Source organism: Podarcis filfolensis (assembly GCF_964270895.1).
Source record: "Podarcis filfolensis genome assembly, chromosome: 10".
NCBI classification, from domain to species: domain Eukaryota; kingdom Metazoa; phylum Chordata; class Lepidosauria; order Squamata; family Lacertidae; genus Podarcis; species Podarcis filfolensis.
In genome coordinates this window covers 57466210-57493911 of record NC_139612.1, presented here as the reverse complement: position 1 = coordinate 57493911, position 27702 = coordinate 57466210, and the positions used below count along the sequence as shown (strand labels likewise).

Here is a 27702-nt window from a genome sequence, read left to right as displayed (position 1 = left end):
AGATTTGAGCTAAGTTCCTCTTAGTGAACAGTGCAATGGTTAACACAGTCCCAGAAGATGGAGAAATGGATACGAGGCAGATCTGGTACCACCTGGCATTCTCAAAGCCTTTTATCTTCCTGGAAAGGTCTTCGTCTCCAGCTTACTATTACTAGGCATATCACAGTGATGAAAGGAGACTCTGGGGGTGAGCCCTGGCTCAGTTTAAATCCTACAAGGGCTGCTGACCAGATTAAACAAAAGCAACTCATGCAGTTGCTTGGCATGGCAACATACTTAGAAAGTGGCGCACCTGGCTTGACAATATGCAATCTAGAAATTGCACCCAGGCTTCTTTTTGCAGTGGTTGCAAGGGATGCTGAGGTGGAGCCTTGCATTTGTGTGCCAAAGTGCTTTGAGGCATCCCATCTCTTGGACTGTGTGATGCGGATCATTTGGAGCAGGCCTGACCTCCCGCAGAGAAAAAGGGAGGTAAAGGAGGAGGAGGAGAAACAAGAAGAACAGTACACTAAAATGGGGGGGGGGGGAGAGAACAGAGAAACTTCCCCTGCTCCTCTCATGGCTAATCATCAACTCCATCCCAAAACACACACATGGAGAAGGAGGCTGGAATGATATCATCTTTCCAGACCAGATCGCTAGAAAACTTGCTCACTTCCTTTCAAAGAGATCCCATTGGCAAGGCTTAATTTGGGGGCAAAGGATCATCCCTGGAAGATATTTTAACGTCAGCACAATTAATTAGTTCATAATAAAGAGGAGAGTGTCTGAACACCTGCAGAGTGTTCTTCCCTTGCTACCATGCACAACCAGATTAGCCAAGGGGGGATGGGTAGGTTCTTCAAGTAAATAGGCAAAACTTCCAGGAAAGTATGAGCCAACTCTTGTTTAAAAATTAACTGGAGGGTGGAGGTGGAGAGGAGATCTCTTTCATGGTCCCCCACCCCACCCCCCTTTCGTTCATACTGGAAGGAACATCCTTTTGTCAAGAAGGCCGCATAAGATTGTGTTACTGCTCCTGTTATCTCTTACCCTTTGTGTCAAGAGTAACACAATTTCTGCATATATTTAAAAACAACAGCACATGCCTTCTGACTATCTTGGCAAATCATCCACTTTGAGAGTTGTGTTTGAAAGTTTTGTAAATCATTTCTGCCCTTTCAGAAGTATCTGAAGATTTGTAAAAACAAAACAAAGGGGCTTAGGTCACCTTAATTATCAACAGATTTATTGTGTCAAGAGTAACACAAATTCTGCAGATAGATAGATAGATAGATAGATTATATTTAAAAATGGGCTTTCTGACTATTGTGGAAAATGACTCATTTAGAAAACTGTGTGTTCAAAGGTTTTGTAAATCATCACATCTCTTCAGAAATACCTGAAGATTTGTGGCACCTTAAAAATTAACGAATTTATTATAGTGTAAACTTCTGTAGCCTAGAGTTCACTTTAGCATGCATTTGGTGAAGTGGACTCTAGCCCACAAAAGCTTCAGCCACAATAAATTTTTAGTTTTTAAGATGCCACGATACTTCACTATTTTAGCTATTTTAGCATGACTACTCTTAAGGAAGCTGCATGGGGGATGGGGGGAAGCAGGTTTCACAGGATCATTTGTGACATTTTAAGTCAGCTCAAACCCAAATTAGGGCAATCCACTAATTTGGCTGTAACTCATCAAAAGAGCTCAGCTCCACCAGCAGAGACATGGATACGGGGCACTCAATGGCCATGTCACTTTCAACACTGGAATTCATACTTAGTTTAGGGATGGTGCATGACTGTGTCCATACTGAGCTTTGAATGGGAACTCTTTACTGGAGCCTACAGCCCTTTAGGGCTGCTGCCATAGCAGGAAATTTACATAGACCTTTAAAGTGCACCACACCCATTACTCTCCCTGAAATCAGGCATAGAAAACCTGTGGACCACCTAATGTTGTTGGACTACAATTCTCATAATCCCTGACAGTTAGCCATACTGACTGAGGCTGATGGGATTTGCAGTCCAAAACATCTGAAGTGCACCAGGTTGGGCAAGGCTGATCTGAAGGGTCACAGGCTTCCCATCCCTGCCTTGTAAGACAACAGGTGTGCTCACTGGTGCACTTTCTGATTGTGGGAAATAATGCAAGCACACCAATTGCTCAGAGTAGTACACTGAACGAGTAGGGAAGAGGGGGCAAACCCTTCTTTTCCTACCTCAGATGTGGCTGCAATCCTATGCTTACCTACCACAGAGTAAATCCCATTAAACTCAATGGGACCTAACTTCTGAATGCACTGTGTGAATATTGGAGGAGGAGGGGTTGCAGCCAAATGCATGCAGGGTCAATCCCAGGTATCTCTAGTTATTGGCAGGGTTTGGGAAATGCACTGTCAGAGAGAGAGAACTGATAAAACCCGGTTAGATAGTCTGATTAGGAATGAGAGGGCTTCACACATTATAAAGAGGCAGCCGATGAAGACAATGATGGAGTATCGTTGCGGGGTGGGGCTTAACTCAGCCCCAAGGGATGGCTCCAAGGCATTTGGTATTAGCCCATCAGGGGGCGCCCCAGAGGCACTTCTGCTCCCCTTCCAGAGAGCATGGTGGCGGCTCGCTAGCAGGTGTGCAGCGCATGGTCCGGCGAAGGCAGATCAAAGGGAGTGAAACCTCCTTCCTTTGTCATGCAGAGCCTTCCCGGAAATGACCTGGCCTCTATGGCAGGGGACTAACAGCTCCCCCGCAATTCCTCCCGAAAATAAACCTCCTCTTCAAAAGGACTCCCTGTAATAACCCCGCTCACTCACGGTCCTGCCCCTCCTTCCAACCCCTAGGGCAGGAGGTTTGTGTATGTAAGTGAGGGTGGGGGAAAGCAGCCAAGATGGAGCAAGAGATAGGGCTGGCACCACCAGAGCCTAATGGCTTTATGGAGGGGGAGAGAGCCGGCTCAGGGAACTTCAGGCAAAACTTCAAAGGCTCTCCTCTTGTCCAAACATCAGATCCTCAAACCCACAGGCAAGCCGTGGCTAGAGATTCTGTTGCATCACTTCCTAATACTCCCTTCCAGTCTCTAAATCTGGTACAGATCCTGTGCTTCATTTCTACAATGAGAGGTTTTGGGGCTCAAGTTCGCCTGAGAATCCAGAAGCTACCCCATCTTACACACATGGGCACAAGTTGTGGTTCTTGGGTGGCATTGCACTTTGCATATGCTCAAAGGCACCCTCATCTTCACAGCTCATCTGCAGCACAGAAAACGGGTGCTGCTGCTGAGTCTTACTGTTGGCTCATAGTTATGAATGGTGACTGTGGAATCAAGTGATGACTTACTTTGGGAATGAGCCATCAGATGAAACACCAGTTTGAAAAGGACTATTTGCTGAAACTGATATTTTACAGGTGAGCCACAGTATTTTTTTATTGTTGTTACAGATAGGTAGCCGTGTTGGTCTGCCATAGTCAAAACAAAAAATTTTTTTCCTTCCAGTAGCACCTTAAAGACCAACTAAGTTAGTTCTTGGTATGAGCTTTCGTGTGCATGCACACGAAAGCTCATACCAAGAACTAACTTAGTTGGTCTTTAAGGTGCTACTGGAAGGAAAAAAAATTTTATTGTTGTTGTTTATGTTCTTGCTTTGGGAATGAGTCTATAGATCAAACATCCATGTGGATTTCAGGGTTCTAGTAAAAAACCAAAGCAGACCCCGAAAGCCTGAACCTCCCCAAGCCTCATGCACAAATTCCAGGGGAAACACAGGCATAGAAAAATTTCCCAAAACCTGACACAAGTAAACCTCATTTCAGATTAAACCCCCAAAGGCAACTCTTTCCTTGTTTAAACTGTGAAAATGCTGTGCTGCAAATACATTGCAGAAGGATATATGACATCTGTCTCGGCTACAACTACCTTGAAGTATAGGTAGATCCAATTCCACACTGCTTGAATAGAGGACACCTTGAAATAAAAGACTGTCTTCTGTAAAGTAGGACCCATGGCCACCCTAGTCCTTCATTTCTGAAAAGAGAGGCTGAAGATACAAATTACATTGTCTGACCAAGGGCAAATAAGGGTCACAGCTCTCCAGTATTACTAGCAATCACAGGAGATGAATTTTATTTGTTTATTTCAGTTATATCCCACCTTTCTTCCAAGGAGCTCGAGGTAGTGGGCATGGTCCTCCCCTCCTCCTTTAATCCTCCCAACAACCCTGTTGAGGTAGGTTAAGCTGAGAGGCAGCGACTGGCCAAGGTCACCCAATGAGCTTCAGTTTGCCGAGGATTCTAACCACTAATTCTAACACCACACTGCTCTTAATTTTAATCAGGACCACAGTGCTTAAGGAATTTTTGCAACCTTTTCACTGTGTCCTTTTCCTCTTTAAAGCTCATGAAGCCGCTATTTTCCCTGCAGGGCAACGCACACACATATCGTATTGAGACCTGTATATTTCGCTCCATGGAGCAAGTCATAGCTGTGGGAAAGGGATTCCAATGGGGAAACAACACTAAGTGGAAAGGGTTAATTTCCCCTTTCCCCAGCACAGCAGTGCAGATCTGAATTGCATGCAAGCACACTGGCACATACACACACGGGAGGCTGCTATTAGGTTTTTAAGTGTAGTTTGACCTTGGTGTTTAGGAGCAGTCTTTTGGTTCCCAGAATTGAGATCAGTGGTTCCTCCTGTTCATCTTAAATAGCATCCCTGCTCCATCATGCTGATTATAGGCTGGGTCATCATCACACACACACACACATACATATATATGGTCTCTACACACCAGGTTCCTCCAGAAAGATGTCACAGATGTAGCTCAGCCCTGGGGCCAAAGTTCTGTTGCAATAATTTGGGTCCCAAAACGTTCCCTTCTTTCTCCCCCAACCAGCTTCCCTCTCCAGGATTCTTGGTCTGCAACCGATCGGTTTACGATCCAAGGTATGCAAGCAACTACGTTTCATAGATATCCTCGTAAACACCAGCAGCGATCATCAATCACCAAAGCGCAAGAGTTCAGGGGCCGCTGAAGCATTTTTATTTTCAGATTCCTATAAGCTACTACAGCAAAGCTGCTGTGTTTGTTTGCACCAAAGATGTGCTTGCTGCACTGCCTTATATGTGATGTACCTGCTGTTCCTGATGGCCTGTTACACCTGGCAGGCAGATGTGAGACCTGCCAGCCCCAGAATGAGCCTTGGGACAAAAAATACCTTGTATGATTGGCTCTCCGAAGGAAAGGAAAGCACACTATCTAGGCACAGCAGGATCTGCATCTGACAAAAACAGGGCTACATTATCCCCATCTTATATACCGTACCTCTTCCAGCTCTCCAACCTTGTTTGTTACATATGTGTGCTGGAGGAGGGGAACGGTGTATTTCTGTTAAGATTTCTTCTTTTCTTAAAAAGAAGTGATGGGTAGAATGGAAAATTCTGCCTGCCTGTCTAGAGAGGAAGGAAGTTGCGTGCGGATGGATGGTTTTTCCATAATAAATGCCGAATCGGCACAGAGATGGGGCAACGTCACTGAAAAGCATTGCCAGCCGGTCCCAGGTATAGGAATCTACATGCATGTGTACATTCAGAGGCACATTGGGTTAGAATCTGGTTTCTGGATGCTGGACACAAGGGAGCCTTCTTGGACCACAAGAAAGAGTTTGGGAGATCTGCAAAACTGTAAACATCTTGTTCAGGAGCAGGGACCCTTCAACACTGAGGACTTTGAGCCTAAATGATGTACATTGAGCTCCAGTTCATGGTTTGAACGATAAAGTTTTGAAAGGGGAAACTATACTGGGAAAATAATGAGGTGCTGAGCACAAGTTCCTTACGAGACATTTAGGAGCCCTTGATATGGGGCTACAATCCTTGCAGCAATCCTATGCACATTTTCTTTTGTGCCTGCCTCAATGGAGTCAGCAAGACATATAGCTGAATAAATATGTAAATAGTCAGGTTACAGTTCTGTCAATAGTAAGTGACATTGTTTAGCTGTTCTTTCCCTGCAGGTGATGGCTTAACCTTGCCTTGCTTCACCTTATAACAATCCTGGCAAATATTGATGGCACTTATACAAGGGTTCCAGTCTAAATAAAGGCCTTGGTTCTACACATAGAACAACCTCTTGGAGGTCATCATGTCACCCAGAACTCCTGTCCCAGCCTTGAGCCTGCCACCTGCCACAAACAAAGAAGCCTCCATTCATCCTCTTATAACCTTAAAGCAGGCTTCCTCAACCTCAGCCCTCCAGATGTTTTGGCCTACAACTCCCATGATCCCTAGCTAGCAGGACCAGTGGTCAGGGATGGTGGAAATTGTAGTCTCAAAACATCTGGAGGGCCGAGGTTGAGGAAGCCCGTTTTAGGGCTTTCTTTAATAGTGAAGCCTGAGGCAAGAGATCTGTTATGCTTAGATACTTTGAAAGAGGGAGGGGAAGACTTTAAATCGGGCACAGCAGAATTAAGGATTGATTGGTCTTTGCAATCTGGAGGGCCGAGGTTGAGGAAGCCTGCCTTAAAGAGACCTATCAATAAATTACATAGTTCAGAAGTAGATCATGCTGCCTTCAGATGTTGTGGACCATAACTTCCATCACACCCAGCCAGCATGGCCAATGGCCAAGGTATATGGGAGTTGTAGACAGGGAGTCCACATTGACTACCCCTGTCTTAGAATGCCCTCTCTTGTGTAGGTTTCCTCAGAAGAAAGTCTTGTGTCCAATGGTGCTTGCTTCCAAAATAGCCTTACAGCCTGAACCTTTGGATCTTCACTGACTTCATTAACTGGAGTTTGCTTCAGGACAAGCATGCATAGGATTGAATCTCTCCAAAGACTCCAGTATAACTAACTTCTTTGGAATGAACTAGATGTCATGTTAGTCACATTTTGTTTAATTTTGTGACTCAGAGTATTCTTTTAACTTGGAATACTCACAGAGGACCCCAATCAGGATTGGGTTCATGGCATGAGGGGATGGTTTTAATTCCTCCGTTTGCCATTTTCACCACTGACAATCACATGTACATATGCAAATGTACACACACCAAAGTTGCTATTTGCCTTGAGGCTGCTGTTTGAATTTTTGAATCATGCTACATGTGTTTCTTCACTAGTTCCCTTTGTCCAAAGTCTGATTGTATTCCCTCTATCTTCTTTGCCCAAGGGAGACAGATGATATGCCCTGCCCATCTTTGACATCAGTGAAGAATTCAGGGACTGAAACCAATGACAACATGGAGGGAGCAATAAACCATAGGATGATGGTACAACAGAGTGCAAACAGGAATTCCTCTCACGGTGCACCAATTCTCTTGTGGTTATTTCTGGCTGAGAACCTAAGACTGAAGTACAGTACAGTGGTACCTTGGGTTACAGACGCTTCAGGCTACAGATGCTTCAGGTTACAGACTCAGCTAACCCAGAAATAGTACCTCAGGTTAAGAACTTTGCTTCAGGATCAGAACAGAAATCGTGTGCCAGCGGCAGCGGGAGGCCCCATTAGCTAAAGTGGTACCTCAGTTTAAGAACAGTTTCAGGTTAAGAACGGACTTCCAGAATGAATTGAGTTCTTAACCCGAGGTACTACCGTATTTCATTAAGCCTCTTAACGTGGTATTTATGTGACTGAACCTTTGGGAGTTAATAATAATTTAAAAAAGAGAGCTCAGAGCAGAGCCATAGAAATCGAAGAGTGCAGATGTCTCAGTCCAGTCTGAAATATTTTAATGATTTGTCTTTAAACACCACCACCACTGGACTCACTTAAACCTCTGTTTTTTCAGAGGAGGAACTGGGGGCTGAAGTGATCGACACCACCACCAATCACTGCCAACATATAGGGCTCCCAAACATTCTTTCATCTGGGAAGATGTAAAAAAGGCTATGGGTTGGATCCAGACTTAGGCTATGTTCACTCTGTTTGTAGCACAAGAATGTGGTATTTTTCAGTCTAAAATGGTTCACACTCATCCTCAACATGTTGGTTTCAATCTAGAATGATTCTAGATCCTGCAGTCCACAAGGGTGGGTGTGGTTACTTGATACATGTTTGAAAACCCTCCCCTTGATTAGGTTTCCCATGCCATTTTGTCCCAGCCCCCATCCTAGTTAAGAAAGAAGTGGTGATTGCAATCTTGGTACAGGTCTAGCTGTTGGAAAGATGTGGATACCACCTTGCCCCCCCCCCAATTGCTGGGATCACCTGCATCTGTTTTTATCTGTTTTCAAGTGGACATACTCCAGGTAATGTAGAATCAATCTGCAATGAGATTTTATTTTCCACATAGAACACGTTTTTCAAGAAGGACTCTTCAGAGGCAAAAAAATACACTACTGTAGATCTAGATTGTGTGCGGACTACAGGGGGAAAAACCCCTAGTACTCAGTCTTCATTGTTTTGAGAATAAAATGTCTTGTGTACACAGCCCTTGTAACAACAACAACAACAACAACAACAACAACAACAACATTTTATTTATACCCCGCCCTCCGCAGCCAAGACCGGGCTCAGGGCAGCTAACAACCAATAATAAAAACAAGTTGATTAAAATACAATTTAAAAAACAAGATTAAAATACAACATTAAAACATTAGGATGCAGCCTCATCACAGAAGGAGAAAGGAAAAAGAAAGAGGGGGAGGGAATCAAACTGATTCTAAGCCAAAGGCCAGGCAGAACAACTCTGTCTTACAGGCCCTAAGGAAAGAAATCAGATCCCGCAGGGCCCCTTGTCATGCATCCAGTGAAATCAATGGCACTTTAGTCATCTCAGTTATTTCAGTGGGTCTACTCTAAACATAACCCTAAATCACAACACTCATGCACATATGCAAATGCAAACACAAACCCAAGCAGCTATTTGCCCTGAAGCTACTATTTTATTCTATTTTATTTTCACAAGCCTTTCATTACAAGTTCCTTTTATCCAAAGTCTGATTGTGTTCCCTCTTATCTTCTCCCTCCAAAGGAGACAGATTATGTGCCCTGCCCTTCTGTGACATCAGTGAAGAATTCAGCACTGATACCAAGGATAACATAGATGGAGCAATAAACTGAAAAGTGCTTGCACGACAGGTTGCAAACAAGAGTTCCTCGTATGCTGCACCTAGCAGGAAAACCTCTCCTCTTAATCTTTTTTTCCATGAGTGGAAGGTTTCTGGGTCTACACCAGGAGTAGGCAACCTAAGGTCCGTGGGCCGGATGTGGCCCAATCGCCTTCTAAATCCGGTCCACAGACGGTCTGGGAATCAGCATGTTTTTACATGAGTAGAATGTGTGCTTTTAAAATGCATCTCCTAGTTATTTGTGGCACCTGCCTGGTGTTTTTACATGAGCAGAATGTGTGCTTTTATTTAAAATGCATCTCTGGGTTATTTGTGGGGCATAGGAATTTGTTCATTTCCCCCCCCAAAAAAAATATAGTCCGGCCCACCACATGGTCTGAGGGACGGTGGACCAGCCCACGGCTGAAAAAGGTTGCTGACCCCTGGTCTACACATTGACTCATTCTGGGGACTCCTCTTTGTTTCCTGCTGCACTCAAATAGCCACCATATGAAAGTGGTGTCTCCTGCTCCATCCATCTTTCTTGTCTGAACTGGAGAGTGGCCAGAAGAAATGTAAAGGGTTTCTTGAAAGCTGGGGTTGCTATCTGGAGCAATGGAGCAACATTTCAGGTCTGGGTTGGAAACAGGCTATTGTCTGGTTCATCAGACTCTTGAGTGTTATTCTCCAGCTGAAGGAAATGTGTCTTACATGAGGTGTGGGGAACCCTTTATAGCTCAAGGCAGGGCCACATGTAGACAAGGGTGGCGCTGTGGTCTAAACCACAGAGCCTAGGGCTTGCCGATCAGAAGGTCGCCGGTTTGAATCTCTGCGACGGGGTGAGCTCCCGTTGCTCAGTCCCTGCTCCTATCAACCTAGCAGTTCGAAAGCACATCAAAGTGCAAGTAGATAAATAGGTACCACTCTGGCGGGAAGGTAAACGGTGTTTCCGTGCGCTGCTCTGGTTTGCCAGAAGTGGCTTAGTCATGCTGGCCACATGACGTGGAAGTTGTCTGCAAACAAACGTCGGCTCCCTCGGCCAGTAAAACGAGATGAGCACCACAACCCCAGAGTCGTTCATGACTGGACTTAACGGTCAGGAGTCCCTTTACCTTTAGGGGAACATTTGCTCATGAGAAACCTGGGGAACGCATGGCAGTGGTGGGTGGGATCAGAAGCAAAAGTGTTCAGAGCAATGGATGTGATTCTCTTATCTTTGTAGCGTGTGCCATGTTCCAACCACACAAAAGCTAGAGGATTCCATACTCCTCTCTATTTTCCATCCAGGCAAGCAAGAGCCATTATCACAGTTCAAGAACACATTCCAACCAAGAAAAATCACTCAGGAGGCACAAAGTAGGGCCAGTGAGAAGTATATGGTCTGGACTCTGGAGAGAGTCTAAAGGACCAGATAAGGAGGCATGGAAGACTGCAATTGCCCCACCCATTGCCCCTGGGCATGAGATTCCCTACCCTATTTCACAGCCATGTAAAGAAAAGCTATACACCTGTTTCCTGAGATAAAGATGAATACTTTTTTTTGCCTTGGATGAGTGGCTTAATGTAAATGCTTTATATGTTTTCATTATATTGCAAATCACTTCCAGATGCCTCATAGGCAGCAATTCAAAAATTAAATAATATAATTCAAAAATTTAATAATAATAATAATAACACATCCAGCTTTTCAAAATATGTTAACACAGAACAACAGTACCTCCTGGCAGTGTGGTACTGTAACTTTTAATGAATTAAAAAGACTGAAGTCTTGGACAGAAAATGTTGATGCAAAGTTTCTTATTCAATATTGAATGTTTTATTATCATTTAATATGGAAAAAAGCTACTGATGTTTAAACGCAAGGCACAGAGAGGTATTGCTGCTCTAATCCTAGATGACGAAGGATGTGTACCATTGTAGTGCCACTGATATACACAACAGTTGAGTGGTTTTCACATGGTAGCACAAAGAGAAAAAGGTCTCAGCCCACTAGAAGCTTACAATTTAACATTTGGCAGTAGGGAGAGACAGCAGGAAGAGGTGAGGGCAGAAATGGAAACAGAATTAACAGCAAATGCTCTTGCAAGTACTTGGTCTCCACAGAAGTTGGGCTGAAGGATATGAAGTTAAACAAGGGGTTCACGGATCAGCAAAAATAATAATAGCCTTGTGTTTCACTAGAAACATCTGATTGACTAATAACATTTTTTCAAAATCACTTTTTTGGCACTGGATATTACAAGACAAATGCAGGAAGACATGCCAGCGCAAGTGTTTAGGATTGGCTGCCAGAAGCTTAGGAACATAGGAATGACCATAGCGAGTCAGAGCAGTTGTGCCCCTATTCCATTCCAAACTCTCATTTCTTTTGGAAGCCAGCAGCAAAGGACTCAGAGAATACAAGAGATTCATCAGTATGATCCCAGCACCAGGGTTTTGTTTGTTACAGACAGCTGTAACCCAATTAAAATCTGAAAGTGATCCTTCTCCAAGATAAGTTCTTTTACTGATTGCATTTATGACCTTAGATAAAGGATTTGCTGCAGGTAAGGTTTTATTAGGCAACTAAAGAAATGAATAGAACCATAAAGGGGAGGGGGACACCCCGAAAGATGTAATCTAGAGAACACTTGAGTGGCGGTATTCCAACAGCTGCCATTTTTCCTCCTTATTGTCATCTGTTTTTAAACTTGTCTCCCACAATGTGCGTGATTGTAATTTTAATTCAAGTAAAAGGACAAATAATGAAACCATTAAATTGAGAATGCTTTAAAGCTTGTACCAAGAATCATGCTCCATGTAGTGGCTTCTCTAGCCATGTTTGGATTGAAGATTAGCACAGTCCATATCCCACCTAGACTATAGAATTATTAACTTTCAAAAATCAAGTAAGAATATGAGAAATATATTCTACTACCTCCATATCTGGGTATGATTTTAATAACCCATTTACTACTCTAGGGAGCTATGGGGAAGTACTATAATTTTCCTGCCAGCTTCTCTTGCTTTGCTCTTTCCTACATGAACAGTCTACTGTCTTTGGGAAATGGTAGCTGTTATTTCCTCCCCTGTGGAACAAAAGGGTAGTTTCCTCTACCAAGGAAGATTTAAATTTCAGAAACAGCATTGGTGGCAGGGGAGAGGCTACCCCACCACCCGTTCTATGGCCCAAATTTGATCATATTTGTAAACTGCTTTGAGGTTTTCTTACAATTGAACAATATATCAATTTTGCGAAATCAATAAATAAAATTATTTGGTATGGGTGTATTTCCTATTAATGTGTTTTAAACCATGGGGAGAACCGGGTCCCAGTTGCTCCCTAATATTATGCATGTTTCCAAAGTTCAATAGAGCTTACTTAGGCTATATGCACACCATACATTAAATGGATATGGATTCCCCGCAAAGAATCCTGGGAACTGTAGCTTGCCCCTCAGAGCTATAATTCCCAGCACTCTTCATAATCTAGTCACAGTAGTACTTTTGGATGCAAACGGGATCCTTTCTGGAGCCCCGTTCACATCCTGAAGCGAACGCAACCCGCATTTGCGGGTTGCGATTCCCTGTTTCCACGCATGCGCGTGACGTAATTTTGACCGTCTGCGCATGCGCGAGTGGCAAAACCCGGAAGTAACACGCTCCGTTACTTCCGGGTCACCGCAGAGCGCAACCCGAAAATACTCATCCCAAAGCTACTTCAACCCGAGGTATGACTGTACCAGGATTCTTTGAGACAAGTCATGTACCCTTGTTCTGCAGGCCTCCTCCCTTGTGAACAGGGATTGCAACCTGAAGCATGCAGCAGCTGCTCTCCTGAACGACTCTGAGGCCCAGGGGTGTTTGAAGGGGGGCGGTGCGCCCAGGGTGCCACCCGGGGGGGTGACAAGATGGCCTGCTGCCTCCCTCCCGCAGCCATAGAGCAGCCGAGGGCACGCGTGTGGCATCCATGCGGGCTGTTGCTCAAGCACTGTCCGTACGGGTGCCGTGCATGTGCAGTCCGTGCGGGCACTGTGGGCACCGCAGGGCGGTTCACCCAACCCCTCAGTGCCCCGCCTTGGGTGCCAGAGAGGCTTCCTCTGCCACTGCTGAGGCCCCAACCTTTCCACCAGACAGTACCACTTTCATACTGCCTTTCCCAGTGATCTAAGCACTGCCTTGTTCTATTGCTTTCTCGGGGCTTTCTGTAGCCTAGCACTGTTGCAGGGATCGCTGTCATTAAGGTCAGAGGCTGTGCAGCAGGAAATGCCAAGATATACCTGATGGTCTTCAGCAGTTTTCTGACAGCTGTCTCTGGGGCGCAGAGCCAGAAAAGCAGAAAGCAAAGGCAACAGAGTGAAAAGCAAGATGGCTAAGATCAGTTGAAGAGGAGAAGGAGGAGAAAAAGAAAGCAAAAACAACTAAAAAAATGCTGGCAATGTTACCTGGCTCAGACATGTCGGGGCCAGAGAAGATGGACTGTAATAAACCCGTCATAAAAATACTTAACACTTATATAATGCCTTCCATACGCTGACTTAAAAGTGTTTTATGAACAGTGGGCAAATATTATCTGTGTTTTCTTTTACTCACAAGGCATGTAAAAGACAGGGGAACTAAGTGAGGTGGACAAGGTCAAAAGGCCTGAAAGTGACAAAACTCAGCATGAGCCATTTAAAAACATTTGAGAGGCTGACACGTACAATGGGAGAGAGAACAACTTTGTACTAAAAAGGAAGAGCCGTGGGCCATGGGCTGAAGCTACCATGATAAGTATCCAAAGTATAGGAAAAGATAGGTGATGGTGAAATTAAACCAGGGGAAATGTGGAACCTTGTTCATATGTAGATTTTCCTTTGCAAGCCAAATAGCAGCTGAAATCACAGGACAAACTTAAGTGTGGATGGGCCCATAGTGAGCTCAAGAACACAAAAGCTCATGCCACGATAAACCAGTTAAAACTTCAAAAAGCCACAAGACACCTAAGCTGGCATTGTTGTAAAGGACTAGCATGGCTACTCTTTCAGGATTGGCGTCATAGAGATTCTATGCCTTCAACAGCTGCATGACAGGTAGAAATTTAACAGCTGCATATTTCTTATCTTTGACTGGCATCCTTCTGTCTTGAAAGACAACGGAATGGTGCACCTTTGGGGTGATGTCAAACTGTTGGAAGGTTACAGCGCCTGCTGTGGCCGTAGAGACCAATAAGGGAGAGACATGTTTTGTTACAGCTGGGGCTGCTTGGGGGCTTGGCAGGCATGGTACATGATGCTGCAGAGGCAGAAGAAGAAAGAATGATCACAATGAGGGGATGTGTGTGTGTGTTGGGGTGTGTTGGGTGTGGGCCCTCACACAGTGCTAAGGGCCCCAAGATGTCTGGTGACAGCCCTGTTGACTAGGGAGCAGGAGAAGAACATACAATGACAACATGCCTTGCTGGAAATGCATCCGGTGCATCATATTGTTTCCAAGTAAGACTTTTGGAGAAGGGGCAAAGGGGCTAACACTGCACCAAATCCATACTGAGACATCAGGAATGTTCCTGCCTTCAGAGTAAGGTTGAATGGGTTAGGTGCCCCCTCCTTTCCATAACAGTCAGTTATTCTACCCATGTCTACCACACTCCCTAAAATAAATGCTTACAGACAGCGATGGCATTTTTTTGGACACCATGCTGGCATCCATCTGCTAAACTCTTTCCACACCTAAAGGTCAAAGAGCCAGGTTTCCATGAAATATTTTCCCCTCCAAAATATTTTCATACACAGTAGAAACAGCAGAAAATATAGCTTGCGCATTTTGTAAAGGTACAGTCGACCGTATCTCGAGAGTCTCTGGACTATTACTTAAAGGAGCTGCTCTTGGCCAAGGATTCTGGCTTGTTGACAATTCTATTTGGCATCTTTTCTCTCTGGAGTTTCTATTTGTTCTTCTCTCACCCTGGGCTCTAACCAGGACCCCAATTTGCACAGCAAGCTTCCATAGCATCATCATCACGTGGTTCTCTCTCTCTCTCTCTCTCTCTCTCTCTCTCTCTCTCTCTCTCTCTCTCTAGCTTTCCTAAGAGATATGACTTTGGAGTGGATATTTATAGGGCAGGAGACAGGATTCTGTCAAATTTTAGTGCATTGCCAATTTTAGAACGTGATCTAATCGCTGAAAATATACTGGTGGCACAGTTCCAGAAAGGCAGAGTTAATAGTTAAAAAAGAACTGCATGTATTGCAGGAGCTTCTGATTTATTTATTTTATAGTATCACAAAAATCCTACCTTAGAATCGCTTTGCCTGCTCTTTCCTTTGGGTGAGATCCCATTGTGACAGGGGAACAGGGACAGTGCATCTCTCTTTGCCATGTCTCTTTATAACCAAAGATACAATTGAGACAAGTCTGGATGGAAAGTTGCACTTCCCTAGGATGAAGATACAGTAGTTTAATCCATTTGTCACCTCCACCTTTCCTGCTGTGGTAGAGATGCCATTCACCCTCCTGCTAAGTCACTGTACTGTATAGAACTCAGTATTGTAGACAGACCCACCAAGTACAAGCTAGGCTCTTAGGCAAAGCCAGAATCTCATCTGCCTGATCAATAACAATCTATTCTGAGATTTTATTGTTATTTCCTGAGTTTTATGTGGTGCAATATTTGTGTGTGTCCACAGAGCACCTGAGCATATGTAAAATGTTTCATGCAAGACATTTTACATGTGCTCAGGTGCACTTTGTCCTTTCTAATCCAGCAGACTTTTATTTTATGAGGCAGAATCCCTCCCCCAGTTTTTTCGATCACTAATCCTCTCTCTCTCTCTAATTGTTTTAGATTGTTTTTATGACATTCTTGTTGTATATGTTGTAGGTTGCGCTGACCAGTGTATTTTAACTAGAAGTGTGGGATATAACTCCTCCATCATTTATTTATTATTTTAATTTGCATGCCACCTTCCCACATAAATGAGCCAAAAGCAGCAACAGGAAGAATACATCTTAATGCATCATTATAACAGTTTAATGCTACTAACATAACAGCAGCAGCAGCAGCAGCAGCAGCAACAGCAACATTTTTCAAGGTGCCTGGTTTCAGAGGTAAAATCATTTTGCACATACTCAGGGTCACACACATTCCCTTTAAAAAAAAATAATTACAAGCGAATACAGGTCCTGAGCTCTCAAGTTTTGTAAGCCAATTCTACTTGTGCAATACATTCCACTCACAAAAACCTAGAATTTCTTGTGTAGTTTGCCGCTTTTATTTATTTTGTTTGTGGTACAAAATTCATGCTGCACAAAGCAATATCAAAACATTAAAATCCTGTTTAATTGATCCTATAAAAAGTTGTTGGAGGTGTAGGGTGTGTGTGTGTGTGACAGAGAGAAAGAGAGAGAGAGAGAGAGAGAGAGAGAGAGAGAGAGAGAGAGAGAGAACTTATTAGCCTAAGTAAACTCTTCTCAATTATAAGCCGACATTTTGGCAGATTAATTTATCCACTGTAGAGCAGAGACTCAGATGAATTGTCCCAAACAGAGATTCATCATCCTCATAAATATTGCAGCAGTAGTGGCAGGAGAGGTCACAGACAGACGCACTGACCTTCTGAGAGGCATGGACAGCAGTTAGAGAGGCATGGCTGGTGTTTGATAGGTTATGAGTCTGGTTGTTAGGAGCAGAGATACAGCAGGGCTCACTACATATGTAGACCTTCTCAATGGTTAGTTTGCAAGGGCTTGGATCCTAAGATAAACCAACTTAAAAATGTTGATAGAAGGACTGTAGAGCATCTGTTTTGCATGCAAACGGTCCCAAGCTCAATCACTGGCATATCCAAATTGGTTTGAGAATGTCCCTTGGCTGAAACCCTAGAGAGCCACTGCCAGCCAGCAGGGACAATATTGACTCAGTATAAGGCTCTTCCAATGTGAAGGAACGTTTCCTTTCCCTCCCCATGCCAGCTGCAATGTGTCTCTGGGAAGCGCTCTTCTGACCAATGGCACACTTGGGAGCTGCTGGCAAAGGAAAAATCACCCACAATATACCGTATTTTTCACTCTATAAGACACAACAGACCACAAGACGCACCTAGTTTTTGGAGGAAAACAAGAAAAAAAATATTCTGAATCTCAGAAGCCAGAACAGCAAGAGGGATCGCTGCGCAGTGAAAGCAGCAATCCCTCTTGCTGTTCTGGCTTCTGGGATAGCTGCGCAGCCTGCATTCGCTCCATAAGACGCACACACATTTCCCCTTACTTTTTAGGAGGGAAAAAGTGAGTCTTATAGAACAAAAAATATGGTAAATTACCTTAAGCAAGTTCATGGGAGGAAAGTTTCTTGGCTCTTTCCACCAATGCCCCCAGCAGTCTGCCTCCCTGGTAGCCCATCCAATAACCCCCACTAGGGCATTTTGTGGGAAGCAAGAGGTGGGAGATTTAGATTTTTTAGCTTGGGTATGGCTCCATGTTTGTGGAATCCCCTCCCAAGGGATGCGAATACAGTCCTAACAGAGCAGACTTCGAAACCCGCTTATTTCAGATTGCATTTCTTAAAAGAGTTGCGGCAATGAGGACTTGAAATTGTCTGAAACTGTTTTAGCTAATCCATAATGGTGTACTGCTGGTCTGCATATTGTTTTAGATTGGTATTTTAAATAGGTGTTTTTACTGAAATGTGGTATTTTATGGTGATTTTATGTAAGATGCCTGGGGACAGGGGTGCCTTAAAAGGCGGCCTAGAAGTGATTAAATAAATAAATGTTTTAGATTGGGGGGTGGAACAGGATGGTGGGAGGGGGAAAAACAATTAAAATGATTTTTTTTTTTTACTAAGGATCATCTGAAGCTGTTGTTAAGTTGGAGTTAACAGGGGACATGGGGGGGGGGCGGGAGATTAGAAACTGTAAAGTTTACTTTTGTACAGTTCAGTAGACACAATATCATCATTTCCCTGGAAATCAAGCAGCTAATAGCCCTATTGGCAGACATTAACTGCAGCTAGGAAGTTAATTTCAATTCCATTAAGTAGGATACCTTCCTTCTCCCAGATTTCTTTAGGAATAAAAATGGTTTGAGAGACAAACAGCGATAGGAAGAATTCAGCTTACTCACTACAGACAGAAGACAGCCAAAATTAAGTATTCCTGTGTCCCATTTCTTTCAGTGTAGGCTGCAATCCTATGCATATTTAATAGGGAGTAAGCTCCACTAAACTAAGTAAGACTTACTTCTGAAAAAACATGCATAGGATCACTGCATATCACATGCGTAGCTCTCCCACATAGATTGTTTACAAAAGTATTTCACTTCAGTTGGGTTGCACCACCAGTTATGTTTTCAATTGATATGAAAACAGCTATATGTTAAAAATGAACACAACTGTGTAGGGATCCTGGTGCATGGCCACATGAAGCCATACACACCACTAGTAGCTGCATAACCATTTAAAGTACTTTGACAAATACAAGTCAACAATTTTAAGACAGGAAAGGAGTCCAACACAAGTGTCTCTGAATGTTGATTTTACATATTAATACATGAATGCTGGCTGTGGATATTTCCATGTCCTTTCTAAGACCCAATGGGACAATGAAGTGAAGTGAAGTGATAAATAAAATAAAATATGGTTCTGAAAATACATTGTAAGGCACTTAACAGTGAGACTAATCTGTGTCTACTCAAAGGTAAGCCTCACACGATTTAATGGGACTTGTTTCCAGGTAAGTAGGGGCAGTATTGCAACTCTAAGTGTGTCCATATACTAAAACCACTTGCTTAGGACTAATTCCATTGATATTAATAATGTGTTTATATCTTGGAACCTAAATGAAGTGACTATCTGATTACCTCATTATGGCCACACAAGTAGTATAACAGAGTATGTGTGAAGGCATTATACACTCAGCCTGAATTACTCAAATCTAAACTAAGTTGATTCCCTCAAATAGCTGCCAATAAATAATGTCCCATTCCCTTTGAACATCAATGTAATTTGGATGGGGGAAAGAACAAACAACTTTATCATCTGGAAACTACCCAGGGGGTTGGAATATCAGCGGTTATTCCAGGAAACTGGATTAACAGCTCCCAAGCAGGTGAAAAACATTACAATATCTGTGTGAAATGCAATTTACCACTTAGACCTTCAGTTCTGTGTATAGCTATTACTACCAAAAACATTTATGGTATATGAAATAAACTCTCGGTAAAGAGTTTTGAGGGTAGAATATATGTATTCAAGACACAACTTTTCAAAGAATTAAAGAAGCCTCTTGCCATGGAGGTAACAATGCAGAGTTTTGGATATACCGTATTTTTCCGTCTATAAGACGCCTCCATGTATAAGACGACCCCAATTTTTTGCGCCCAAAATTGAGAAATAAATATTTTAAATATTCCATGTATAAAACAACCCCCAATTTTAAACTTTAAAAAAACTGAGGGGAAATAATAATAATAATAATAATAATAATAATAATAATAATAATTTATTATTTATACCCCGCCCATCTGGCTGGGTTTCCCCAGCCACTCTGGACGGCTTCCATAGAAACCAAAAATACACTAAAATATCACAGATTAAAAACTTCCCTGAACAGGGCTGCCTTAAGATGTCTTCTGAATGTCAGGTAGTTATTTATCGCTTTGACATCTGATGGGAGGGCATTCCACAGGGCAGGCGCCACTACCGAGAAGGCCCTCTGCCTGGTTCCCTGTAGCTTTGCTTCTCGCAATGAGGGAACCGCCAGAAGGCCCTCGGCGCTGGACCTCAGCATCCGGGCAGAACGATGGGGGTGGAGACGCTCCTTCAGGTATACTGGGCCGAGGCCGTTTAGGGCTTTAAAGGTCAACACCAGCACTTTGAATTGTGCTCGGAAACGTACTGGGAGCCAATGTAGGTCTTTCAAGACCGGTGTTATGTGGTCTCGGCGGCCGCCCCCAGTCACCAGTCTAGCTGCCGCATTCTGGATTAGTTGTAGTTTCCGAGTCACCTTCAAAGGTAGCCCCACGTAGAGCGCATTGCAGTAGTCCAAGCGGGAGATAACCAGAGCATGCACCACTCTGGCGAGACAGTCCGCGGGCAGGTAGGGTCTCAGCCTGCGTACCAGGTGGAGTTGGTAGACAGCTGCCCTGGACACAGAATTGACCTGCGCCTCCATGGACAGCTGTGAGTCCAAAATGACTCCCAGGCTGCGCACCTGGTCCTTCAGGGGCACAGTTACCCCATTCAGGACCAGGGAGTCCTCCACACCAGCCCGCCCCCTGTCCCCCAAAAACAGTACTTCTGTTTTGTCAGGATTCAACCTCAATCCATTAGCCGCCATCCATCCTCCAACTGCCTCCAGGCACTCACACAGGACCTTCACCGCCTTCACTGGTTCTGATTTGAAAGAGAGGTAGAGCTGGGTGTCATCTGCATATTGATGGACACCCAGTCCAAACCCCCTGATGATCTCTCCCAGTGGCTTCATATAGATGTTAAAAAGCATGGGGGAGAGGACGGAACGCTGAGGCACCCCACAAGTGAGGGCCCAGGGGTCTGAACACTCATCCCCCACCACCACTTTCTGAACACGGCCCAGGAGGAAGGAGCGAAACCACTGCATAACAGTGCCCCCAGCTCCCAGCCCCTCTAGACGGTCCAGAAGGATGTTATGGTCGATTGTATCAAAGGCCGCTGAGAGATCCAGCAGAACCAGGAAACAACTCTCACCTTTGTCCCTAGCTCGCCGGAGATCATCAACCAGCGCGACCAAGGCAGTTTCAGTCCCATGATGAGGCCTGAATCCTGATTGGAAGGGATCCAAATGGTCCGCATCCTCCAGGCGTGCCTGGAGTTGTTCAGCAACCACGCGCTCAATCACCTTGCCCAAGAATGGAAGATTTGAGACTGGGCGATAGTTGGCCATACTGGCCGGGTCTAAAGAAACAGTCTTATACACGGAAAAATACGGTAATTTTAGTGAACGTATTTCTACCAATGCATCTATTCACTGTCCAGACGTAATTAAATCTTTTAAGATTTACAGAAACCAGTTACAACCAATTTTAGAACAGAACCATCCTTTCCATGCACTCATCTGATTCCTCAGGTTACCTACGAGGCAGGGGCCCACAAATACAAGTGTTGGTGACCAGAAATTTTAATTCTGGCAACCAGAAGGAAAAGCCTACTGCATATTCCCACCATGGGAATAACAAAATTCTTTCAAAATCCCTACTAGGGGAATGTCTTTATTAGGTCAACCAAAATATCACAACATAGTGTGCAAGATTTTGAGTTCTCCAGAACTCTTCAATGGGCTAGATAGTGAACAGAGCAATTGGGGGGGGGGGGGTCATCATCAATAGAGGAAAGGAGAGCATGTCTCTTTCAAAACGGTGCCTTGCTGTGACAGCATCAATGTCATGAGTTGGAGGGAAGGAGATCCTACCATAACATGCAACAAGAAAATAGAGCCTATGGACTTCCAGATGCTGGACTTCAACTCCCATCATGCCTGACCGTTATCCAGGCATTGAGCTGATGGGAGAGAAAGTCCAACCACCTCTGGAGGGCCACAGGTTCTCCATCCCAGACATACAGGCTTGGCCCTGGCATAATCTGGTTTACAAACCCTAAACCATAGTTTATGTTCAGATGTAATGAGCAGCTATGGTTTGTCACAAACCAGGACAGGAGGGATCTGAAGCACTCATGGGGGAAAATGAGCACTTGCGTCTAAGACATATTCCAGGCTCATTCACACAGGGCCCAAAAGTCAGTAAGCGCCAGCGATTTGTCTGAACAAAGCCAAAGACTTTGCCAGCTGCCTCTCTCCTATAAAATTATTTCCCAGGACATCAGGTAAAAATGAAAGGCACACCAAGTGGGAGTGGGAAAGGTGAGCTCTGCTAGCTACAATTGGCTAAGCCCAGCTAACGTTTGTAGACCCCTCTTAGGAGGCTTGAGACTCAAATTCTCAAAGACTGCAGAATACGCTTCTTACTGCAGATTTACAACCTAGGGGGCCAGGCACAGTCATAAAGCCATAGTGACTATCTGATCCCCTCAAATCTAACAATTTCAGAACTAATATGATTTTTATTACATTGTTTAGTGTGTCTCTAATGGGATGAGGGCCAATACAACTGGTTTGCCTGGAGCCTAGAAAATGCTGCTCAGGTCATGATGAGCATGGCATTCAAAATGTTTGTCTCAGTGATAAACTGCACTGATAATGTACATTTTGACTGCCCCATCTGTCTTCTGACTTTTTGGAAGCTCAGAAAAATTGCAAACAGCTGCTATTTGGATAAAACAAAATCCTATTACAGATCATTTTTCCTTATTCCTATTAAACATATGGTAAACACAAGACCAAGATATATATGAATCCATACACTGGGGTTAGTCTTCCAAGTTGCAAATGCATGTTACTTTCAACCAACCTTTCTTTAAAAAAATAGCAGATTTGGGAGGCTCCAAATTTTATTCGAGCAGCAGTGTGGAGAGCGATTAAATTCTTTTCCCACCAGCCAGCTTTCCTATGAAAATTGCTCTCTTCTTCATGGAGAGAGCATAGAATTAAAGGGCAAAGGCTGAAACCCAGAAACCCAGAAACGAGAGTGCATTCTACTCCTTGCTTGAGATAAGCATTGGTAAAGAGAGAGACAATTATTGTCTGCTATCTTGTAAGCAGCTAGCATTGTGTCCCATAAAAGATTGGCACCTGAACCTTAGTCATCATCCCAAATTCTGTCCTGTATTTCTAGATCAGTGTTCCTCAACCTTAGGTTCCCAGACATAGTTGGACTACAACTCCCATCATCCCCAGCCAGTTTAGTCAATGGTCAGGGATGATGGAAATGGTAGTCCAACAACATCTTTGTACCCAAGGTTGCAGAACACTGGCCAGGTCATTGTGACACCACAGAAACAGAATCCCAGTGCTCAAGTCAGGCTGGAATGCCATCCTAGTTCTTATCATGTGGACTTAAAACTACCCTACTTCTTTTCAGTAGACATAATTGAGTCTGGCATAATATTGAGTGAAACCATCACCACCCTTGATACATTACAGAATCCATTTATTCAAATTTCTGGTCCCCTGAATGATTTAAATGCAATGCAGGCATTTGGTCAAATGGGGTCATACAGCACTGTATTATATTTGTTGTTCACCAGCAGCACTGAACAGAAAGACAAGCTGTTGAAGGGAAGGGATGAAGCCAGGGCTGATTCCAGAAGGTGGTAACAGCCAAGGCTAGGAGACCTGTAAAGAGCCCCGACTTATTGGTGCATTGCATGGAGAACCAGAGGAGTTGAGAGAGAGTATGAGATTGTTTTCAGTTGGCCTTGAGGACCAGTGTCAGCAATTTAATTTTTCCATAATGCCCTGAGCAACACTACGTTGGGACATTCTGGAAATTTAAAATGTCCAGCAGCTCACAAAGTTGACCACTATACAAAAGCTGTTGCTTCTTGATGGAAGTTGTGGAAACTCACAATAAAAATAAGAGTAATAGCAAAACATAAGAAATTCGGAAGATGGGTTAAGTTTTCTTCAGCACGCAGCAGGACTATTCAGTGTATATCAGGATAGATTACTGTTAAGAGCTGCCTGTATCCACTCTCTGTTTTTGAAAATTACTCCTATTCAGGAGGCACCAACAGACCTCTTCGCTTGGGTTTTCACTGACCGTTATTATTCATGCTGGTGGTAGCTCCAAAGCAGACTGTACCTTTGGCAGCAAAGACCCACTGCCCCCAGCAGAATAAGGTGAGGAGACACCTCTGCCAAATCCTAAAATGCAAAGTAGCAGAAGAGATCATGGGTTAGGACTGCTCCCTTATCTCCCATGAGATACATATAAGGGAGTGCAGTTTTTCAACGTTCCATTTAGCATATAGAATGACTCGCTTGTTATACTGGGGATTTTTATATCTACTCCCTGTCCCAAGGGTTTCTTTGACACGATGCACTTCGGTTTCACCCATTATTTTGCTTCTTTGATATCAATAAATCTACTGAGAATATGTAGATATGCAGAGATGAGGCTTACAGCCCCAAGGTTCTAATATAATACATTTTTCTAGCCCTACCTGATGTGGTACATACCAATAGAAATGTTTTTTTTCCCATTAAAAAGCCATTTAAAATAATTTAATGCCTTTAGAAGTTATCCACGGCTTCTTCTTAATACAACTACTGCCAGCAATCAAGCTTACCAACAGATGAAAATATAGGGTATGGTAGGTAAAGCACGCACACCATTTGTAAAGAAGCAACACGCACTAGTCCAACATAAAGATTTTGTTGGCCCTCGTTCAGCCTGACTTGCTCAAGTCCCTTGATCTTGTGCCAGTAATGAGTAACATTAATGCAATGCCAATCCTGAGCAATGAGTGAAGTTATCCCATCACTACCTTTTTTGTACTGAACAGTGGCATTAGGGTGCACCCAGTTGATCTAAATTCAGAGCTCTCATAAAGCATGCATTCCATAAATCAGCTCTACCCAAACTGTCCCTCCGCCTAACCTCCATGGCTCAATTCCAAACCCAAGTGGTAAAATCACAGCCTGAGGGTAAAATCCCAACTTTACACAGTATAGAAGCATTTAAATTGGTTTATTCCTACAGCCTTGACTTTAAAGCATGCTTAAATTCAAGTGTGCCAGTTTACATGGAATATTTCTCCTTTATATAGAATTGCATTCTTCTATTTATACTGATCCAACCCCAGTGAAAATCAATGTCACCAAAGATAGAGAGCTGCATACAATTCCAAAGCAACATACAAAGCTAGCTATTGCTCAGAAATAATGGTGTTACAAGCTGGCAGATATGCTAGAGTGAATGTAACAAACAGGATTCCTAGTACATTTAGGATCCAGCCAAACAAAGGATTCTGAGGTGGGACTTTCAGCAAATTGGGATTATGCAGATGTTATCCATTTTCTGAGGACTGCTGTCTCAAAGTCCTAAGAAAAACTTCAGTAACCAACTTACAGAGTCTCTTTCACTAATACAGTGGTACCTCGGGTTAAGAACTTAATTCGTTCCAGAGGTCCGTTCTTAACCTGAAACTGTTCTTAACCTGAAGCACCACTTTAGCTTATGGGGCCTCCCGCTGCCACAGCGCTGCTGCTGCATGATTTCTGTTTTCATCCTGAAGCAAAGTTCTTAACCCAAGGTACTATTTCTGGGTTAGCAGAGTTTGTAACCTGAAGCGTCTGTAACCCGAGGTACCACTGTAAGCTAATACTTAAGACACTGCCATCAAATGTGATCCTTGTTGTTTGTTGTTGTTGTTTAGTCGTTTAGTCGTGTCCGACTCTTCGTGAGCCCATGGACCAGAGCACGCCAGGCACTCCTGTCTTCCTAATGTGATCCTAAGCAGATATAATTCAGAATTTAAGTTAATTCCTCATAAGTGCTCTGAAACACAACTCTAATCATACCACAATTATATCTGTATTAAGCCTTCCTTTTGGAATAACCTTAGAAGGATTAGGGAATAATTTTATTTAGTCAAGACTCATGAGTATTTCTTAAAATAGAAAGTTTAAAATGTGCTGTAGCAGGTTCATAGCCTTACAAAAGTATATGTTTTATAACAACCATAGATACACAGGTAATGCTATGAAACCCAAAGGGATAAGTGATTACATAATTTTAAAGAGATGTTGCTGACTACAGTTAATACCTACTCTACTCAGCGCTCGCAATCTATCAGGAAGATATCTTGTGTGCACCCCATTAAAACTCATGGGAGCTGTGCAAGAGATGTAGAGCTTCTGCAGAAGAACTTCTCAGTCAGTTGGACCCAGGCAGTGAACTAATGTGGCGTGTTCTAATAGAAACAAAGCAAAAATGGCATCTCTGAGAAATAAGAGCATCAGTGGTGCCTCAGAAGGCTGCAGCAGTACAATCCACCCACCCTCACCCACAAACAGTCCAATGGGAATTGAGCATTCTCAATAGGCACAGAACTGAGTGTCAGCTGGAAAAAGGAGGTGGGGAGAGAGATAGGAGCATCCTGGAGGACATGGCTAGGTAACTGACTGGAACTCTGCAAAGGAACACTCCCTTTAAACAATACAGTACAACAGTTTGTTGCAGGTCAACTTGCATTTTCTAATGTTGAACCACTGAGAAAAGTGGTAAGTACTTTTTCTTGAAATGTTATTTGGGTAGCTTTGAGTAATGCAAACCAACATTTTTGCTTTCAGTATCGCTTCATTGGGACATCATTCATGGAGTTTCTTAGCACTCCTGCTTTCTGATGAGATGCAGTTTTTGTGGTGAGGTTTTCCTCCCTATTTGCCAGGCCAGTGCAGATGAGCAGATATCCAAGTCATTATTGGGACCCCATAGAAGGTTACCACTTGGCAAATGGTTGTTGATATGAACCCACCAATGAATGGGATATTCCCCACTGCAGTTTAGTATCAGCAGCAGTCACACATGGAAATATCTTTAATGAGAGGCTATATCCGCAATGTGTTTTAAAGAAAGAAAAAATCTGCATTTTGTCCTTGTTGAAAAGTATTACCGACATACACAAAAATGCCTGAGCTGACATTGCAGAGCTTAGAATGGGGAGGAACTTCTTGCTAGAGCTATTGTACTACTGTGTGGAATGTTATTATGTGGAATGTGATGTTTAGAGGATATAAGGGCACAAACAGGTTGTCAAAGTTTAGTAAAATCCACACCGCAAGAAGTCTGAATTTTACCTAAGCTATCTGGGTTTGGGCCATTTGCCTGCTCATAAAAGTCTAGAGCCAGATAATATTGGAGTTTGGGTCTAGAGATATCTGGCAAGTCAAACACCAAAGCAAGTCCCTTACTTTCAACAAGTCCATGTAAGGCTGAAAGCAGCAGTTATTTAAACGGCATTATTTCCCCTCATATTTATATTAACCGTCTAACCGTGAATTTTTATCCACAGCTGCCCCCTGTGAAACAAATATTTAGTGCCACTCACGTCTTCAAAGTAACAGCTTAGATACATGCTTTCTCATTTATTTTGGTTGCAACTCCATACCTACTTACAACGGGAGTAAAGCCCCCTTGAACCCAAGGAGACTTACTTCCAAGTAGACATATAGAAAAGACTGCATTGTTCATAAACAATATATGATTTGTGTGTTATTTTTATTGAAAGACCACTGCAAAGGTTTGTGTGACGCAGAATAACAGCTTAATTAATTAAATACCTTAAACTTTATTTTTTTAATAGGGATTGTACCCAATATTTTCTTTTAAATTTAAAGCTAACCAAGAATAAACAATACTGCTTTGAGTCGAGGGTGAGGCGTAAAGAGCAGTTTGGGGTATCCCCCCCAAAAAAAGTTTTTAGCCTTACTAAAATAACCCTTTCTCGCCCATCTCCAGGCAGCCCCAAGTGAGGGAGGGAAGGGAGCTTAGACTCCCCTTCTCCCCACTCTTGATTTAACACCTGCCCTTTCAGCAAAGTCTCTCTCGCGTGCAACGGCGACGCTCCATATCCTAACCTTAGCGCACCCACGGCGCTGCGGCGAGAGCAGCAGGTAGGATTCCCCCTCCCAGCTGCTAAACTATTCTTGGGGTCAACCCCTGGCCGGCCCCACGCCGCACTGTGGTCCCGGGAGAGCCACTCCACGCTCCGCGAAAGGCCCGTGGAGCCTGGCTCGATGGAGAGCGGCGCCGCGAGGGTTAACCCTGCCGGCTTGCCGGGAGG

General features: G+C 43.6%; 1 protein-coding gene and 1 long non-coding RNA gene across 8 annotated transcripts in view; one reads left to right on the top strand and one right to left on the bottom strand.

The window, feature by feature from the left end:
* WNT5B (Wnt family member 5B) overlaps positions 1–27702 on the bottom strand; it is a 126571-nt gene that overhangs the window by 19832 nt on the left and 79037 nt on the right. Inside the window, exons 1-2 of one of the 7 annotated variants that reach the window (XM_083572392.1) lie at positions 27497–27617; positions 25688–25830 (exon numbers count right to left, since the gene is read on the bottom strand). The exons of 3 other annotated variants lie outside the window; for them this stretch is intronic. In XM_083572392.1, coding sequence (XP_083428518.1) covers positions 25688–25747 — 60 coding nt within the window. In that variant the 5' untranslated portion in view covers positions 25748–25830; positions 27497–27617. Of the gene's footprint in view, positions 1–292; positions 513–3892; positions 4004–25687; positions 25831–27496; positions 27618–27702 lie in introns of those variants that run through there. 3 more of the 7 variants (XM_083572390.1, XM_083572391.1, XM_083572389.1) reach the window with 3 other exon arrangements.
* Positions 2289–8267, top strand: LOC310742840. Its single transcript, XR_014538722.1, has 3 exons — positions 2289–3387; positions 7147–7246; positions 8079–8267. It is a non-coding gene; the product is annotated as an uncharacterized lncRNA (long non-coding RNA).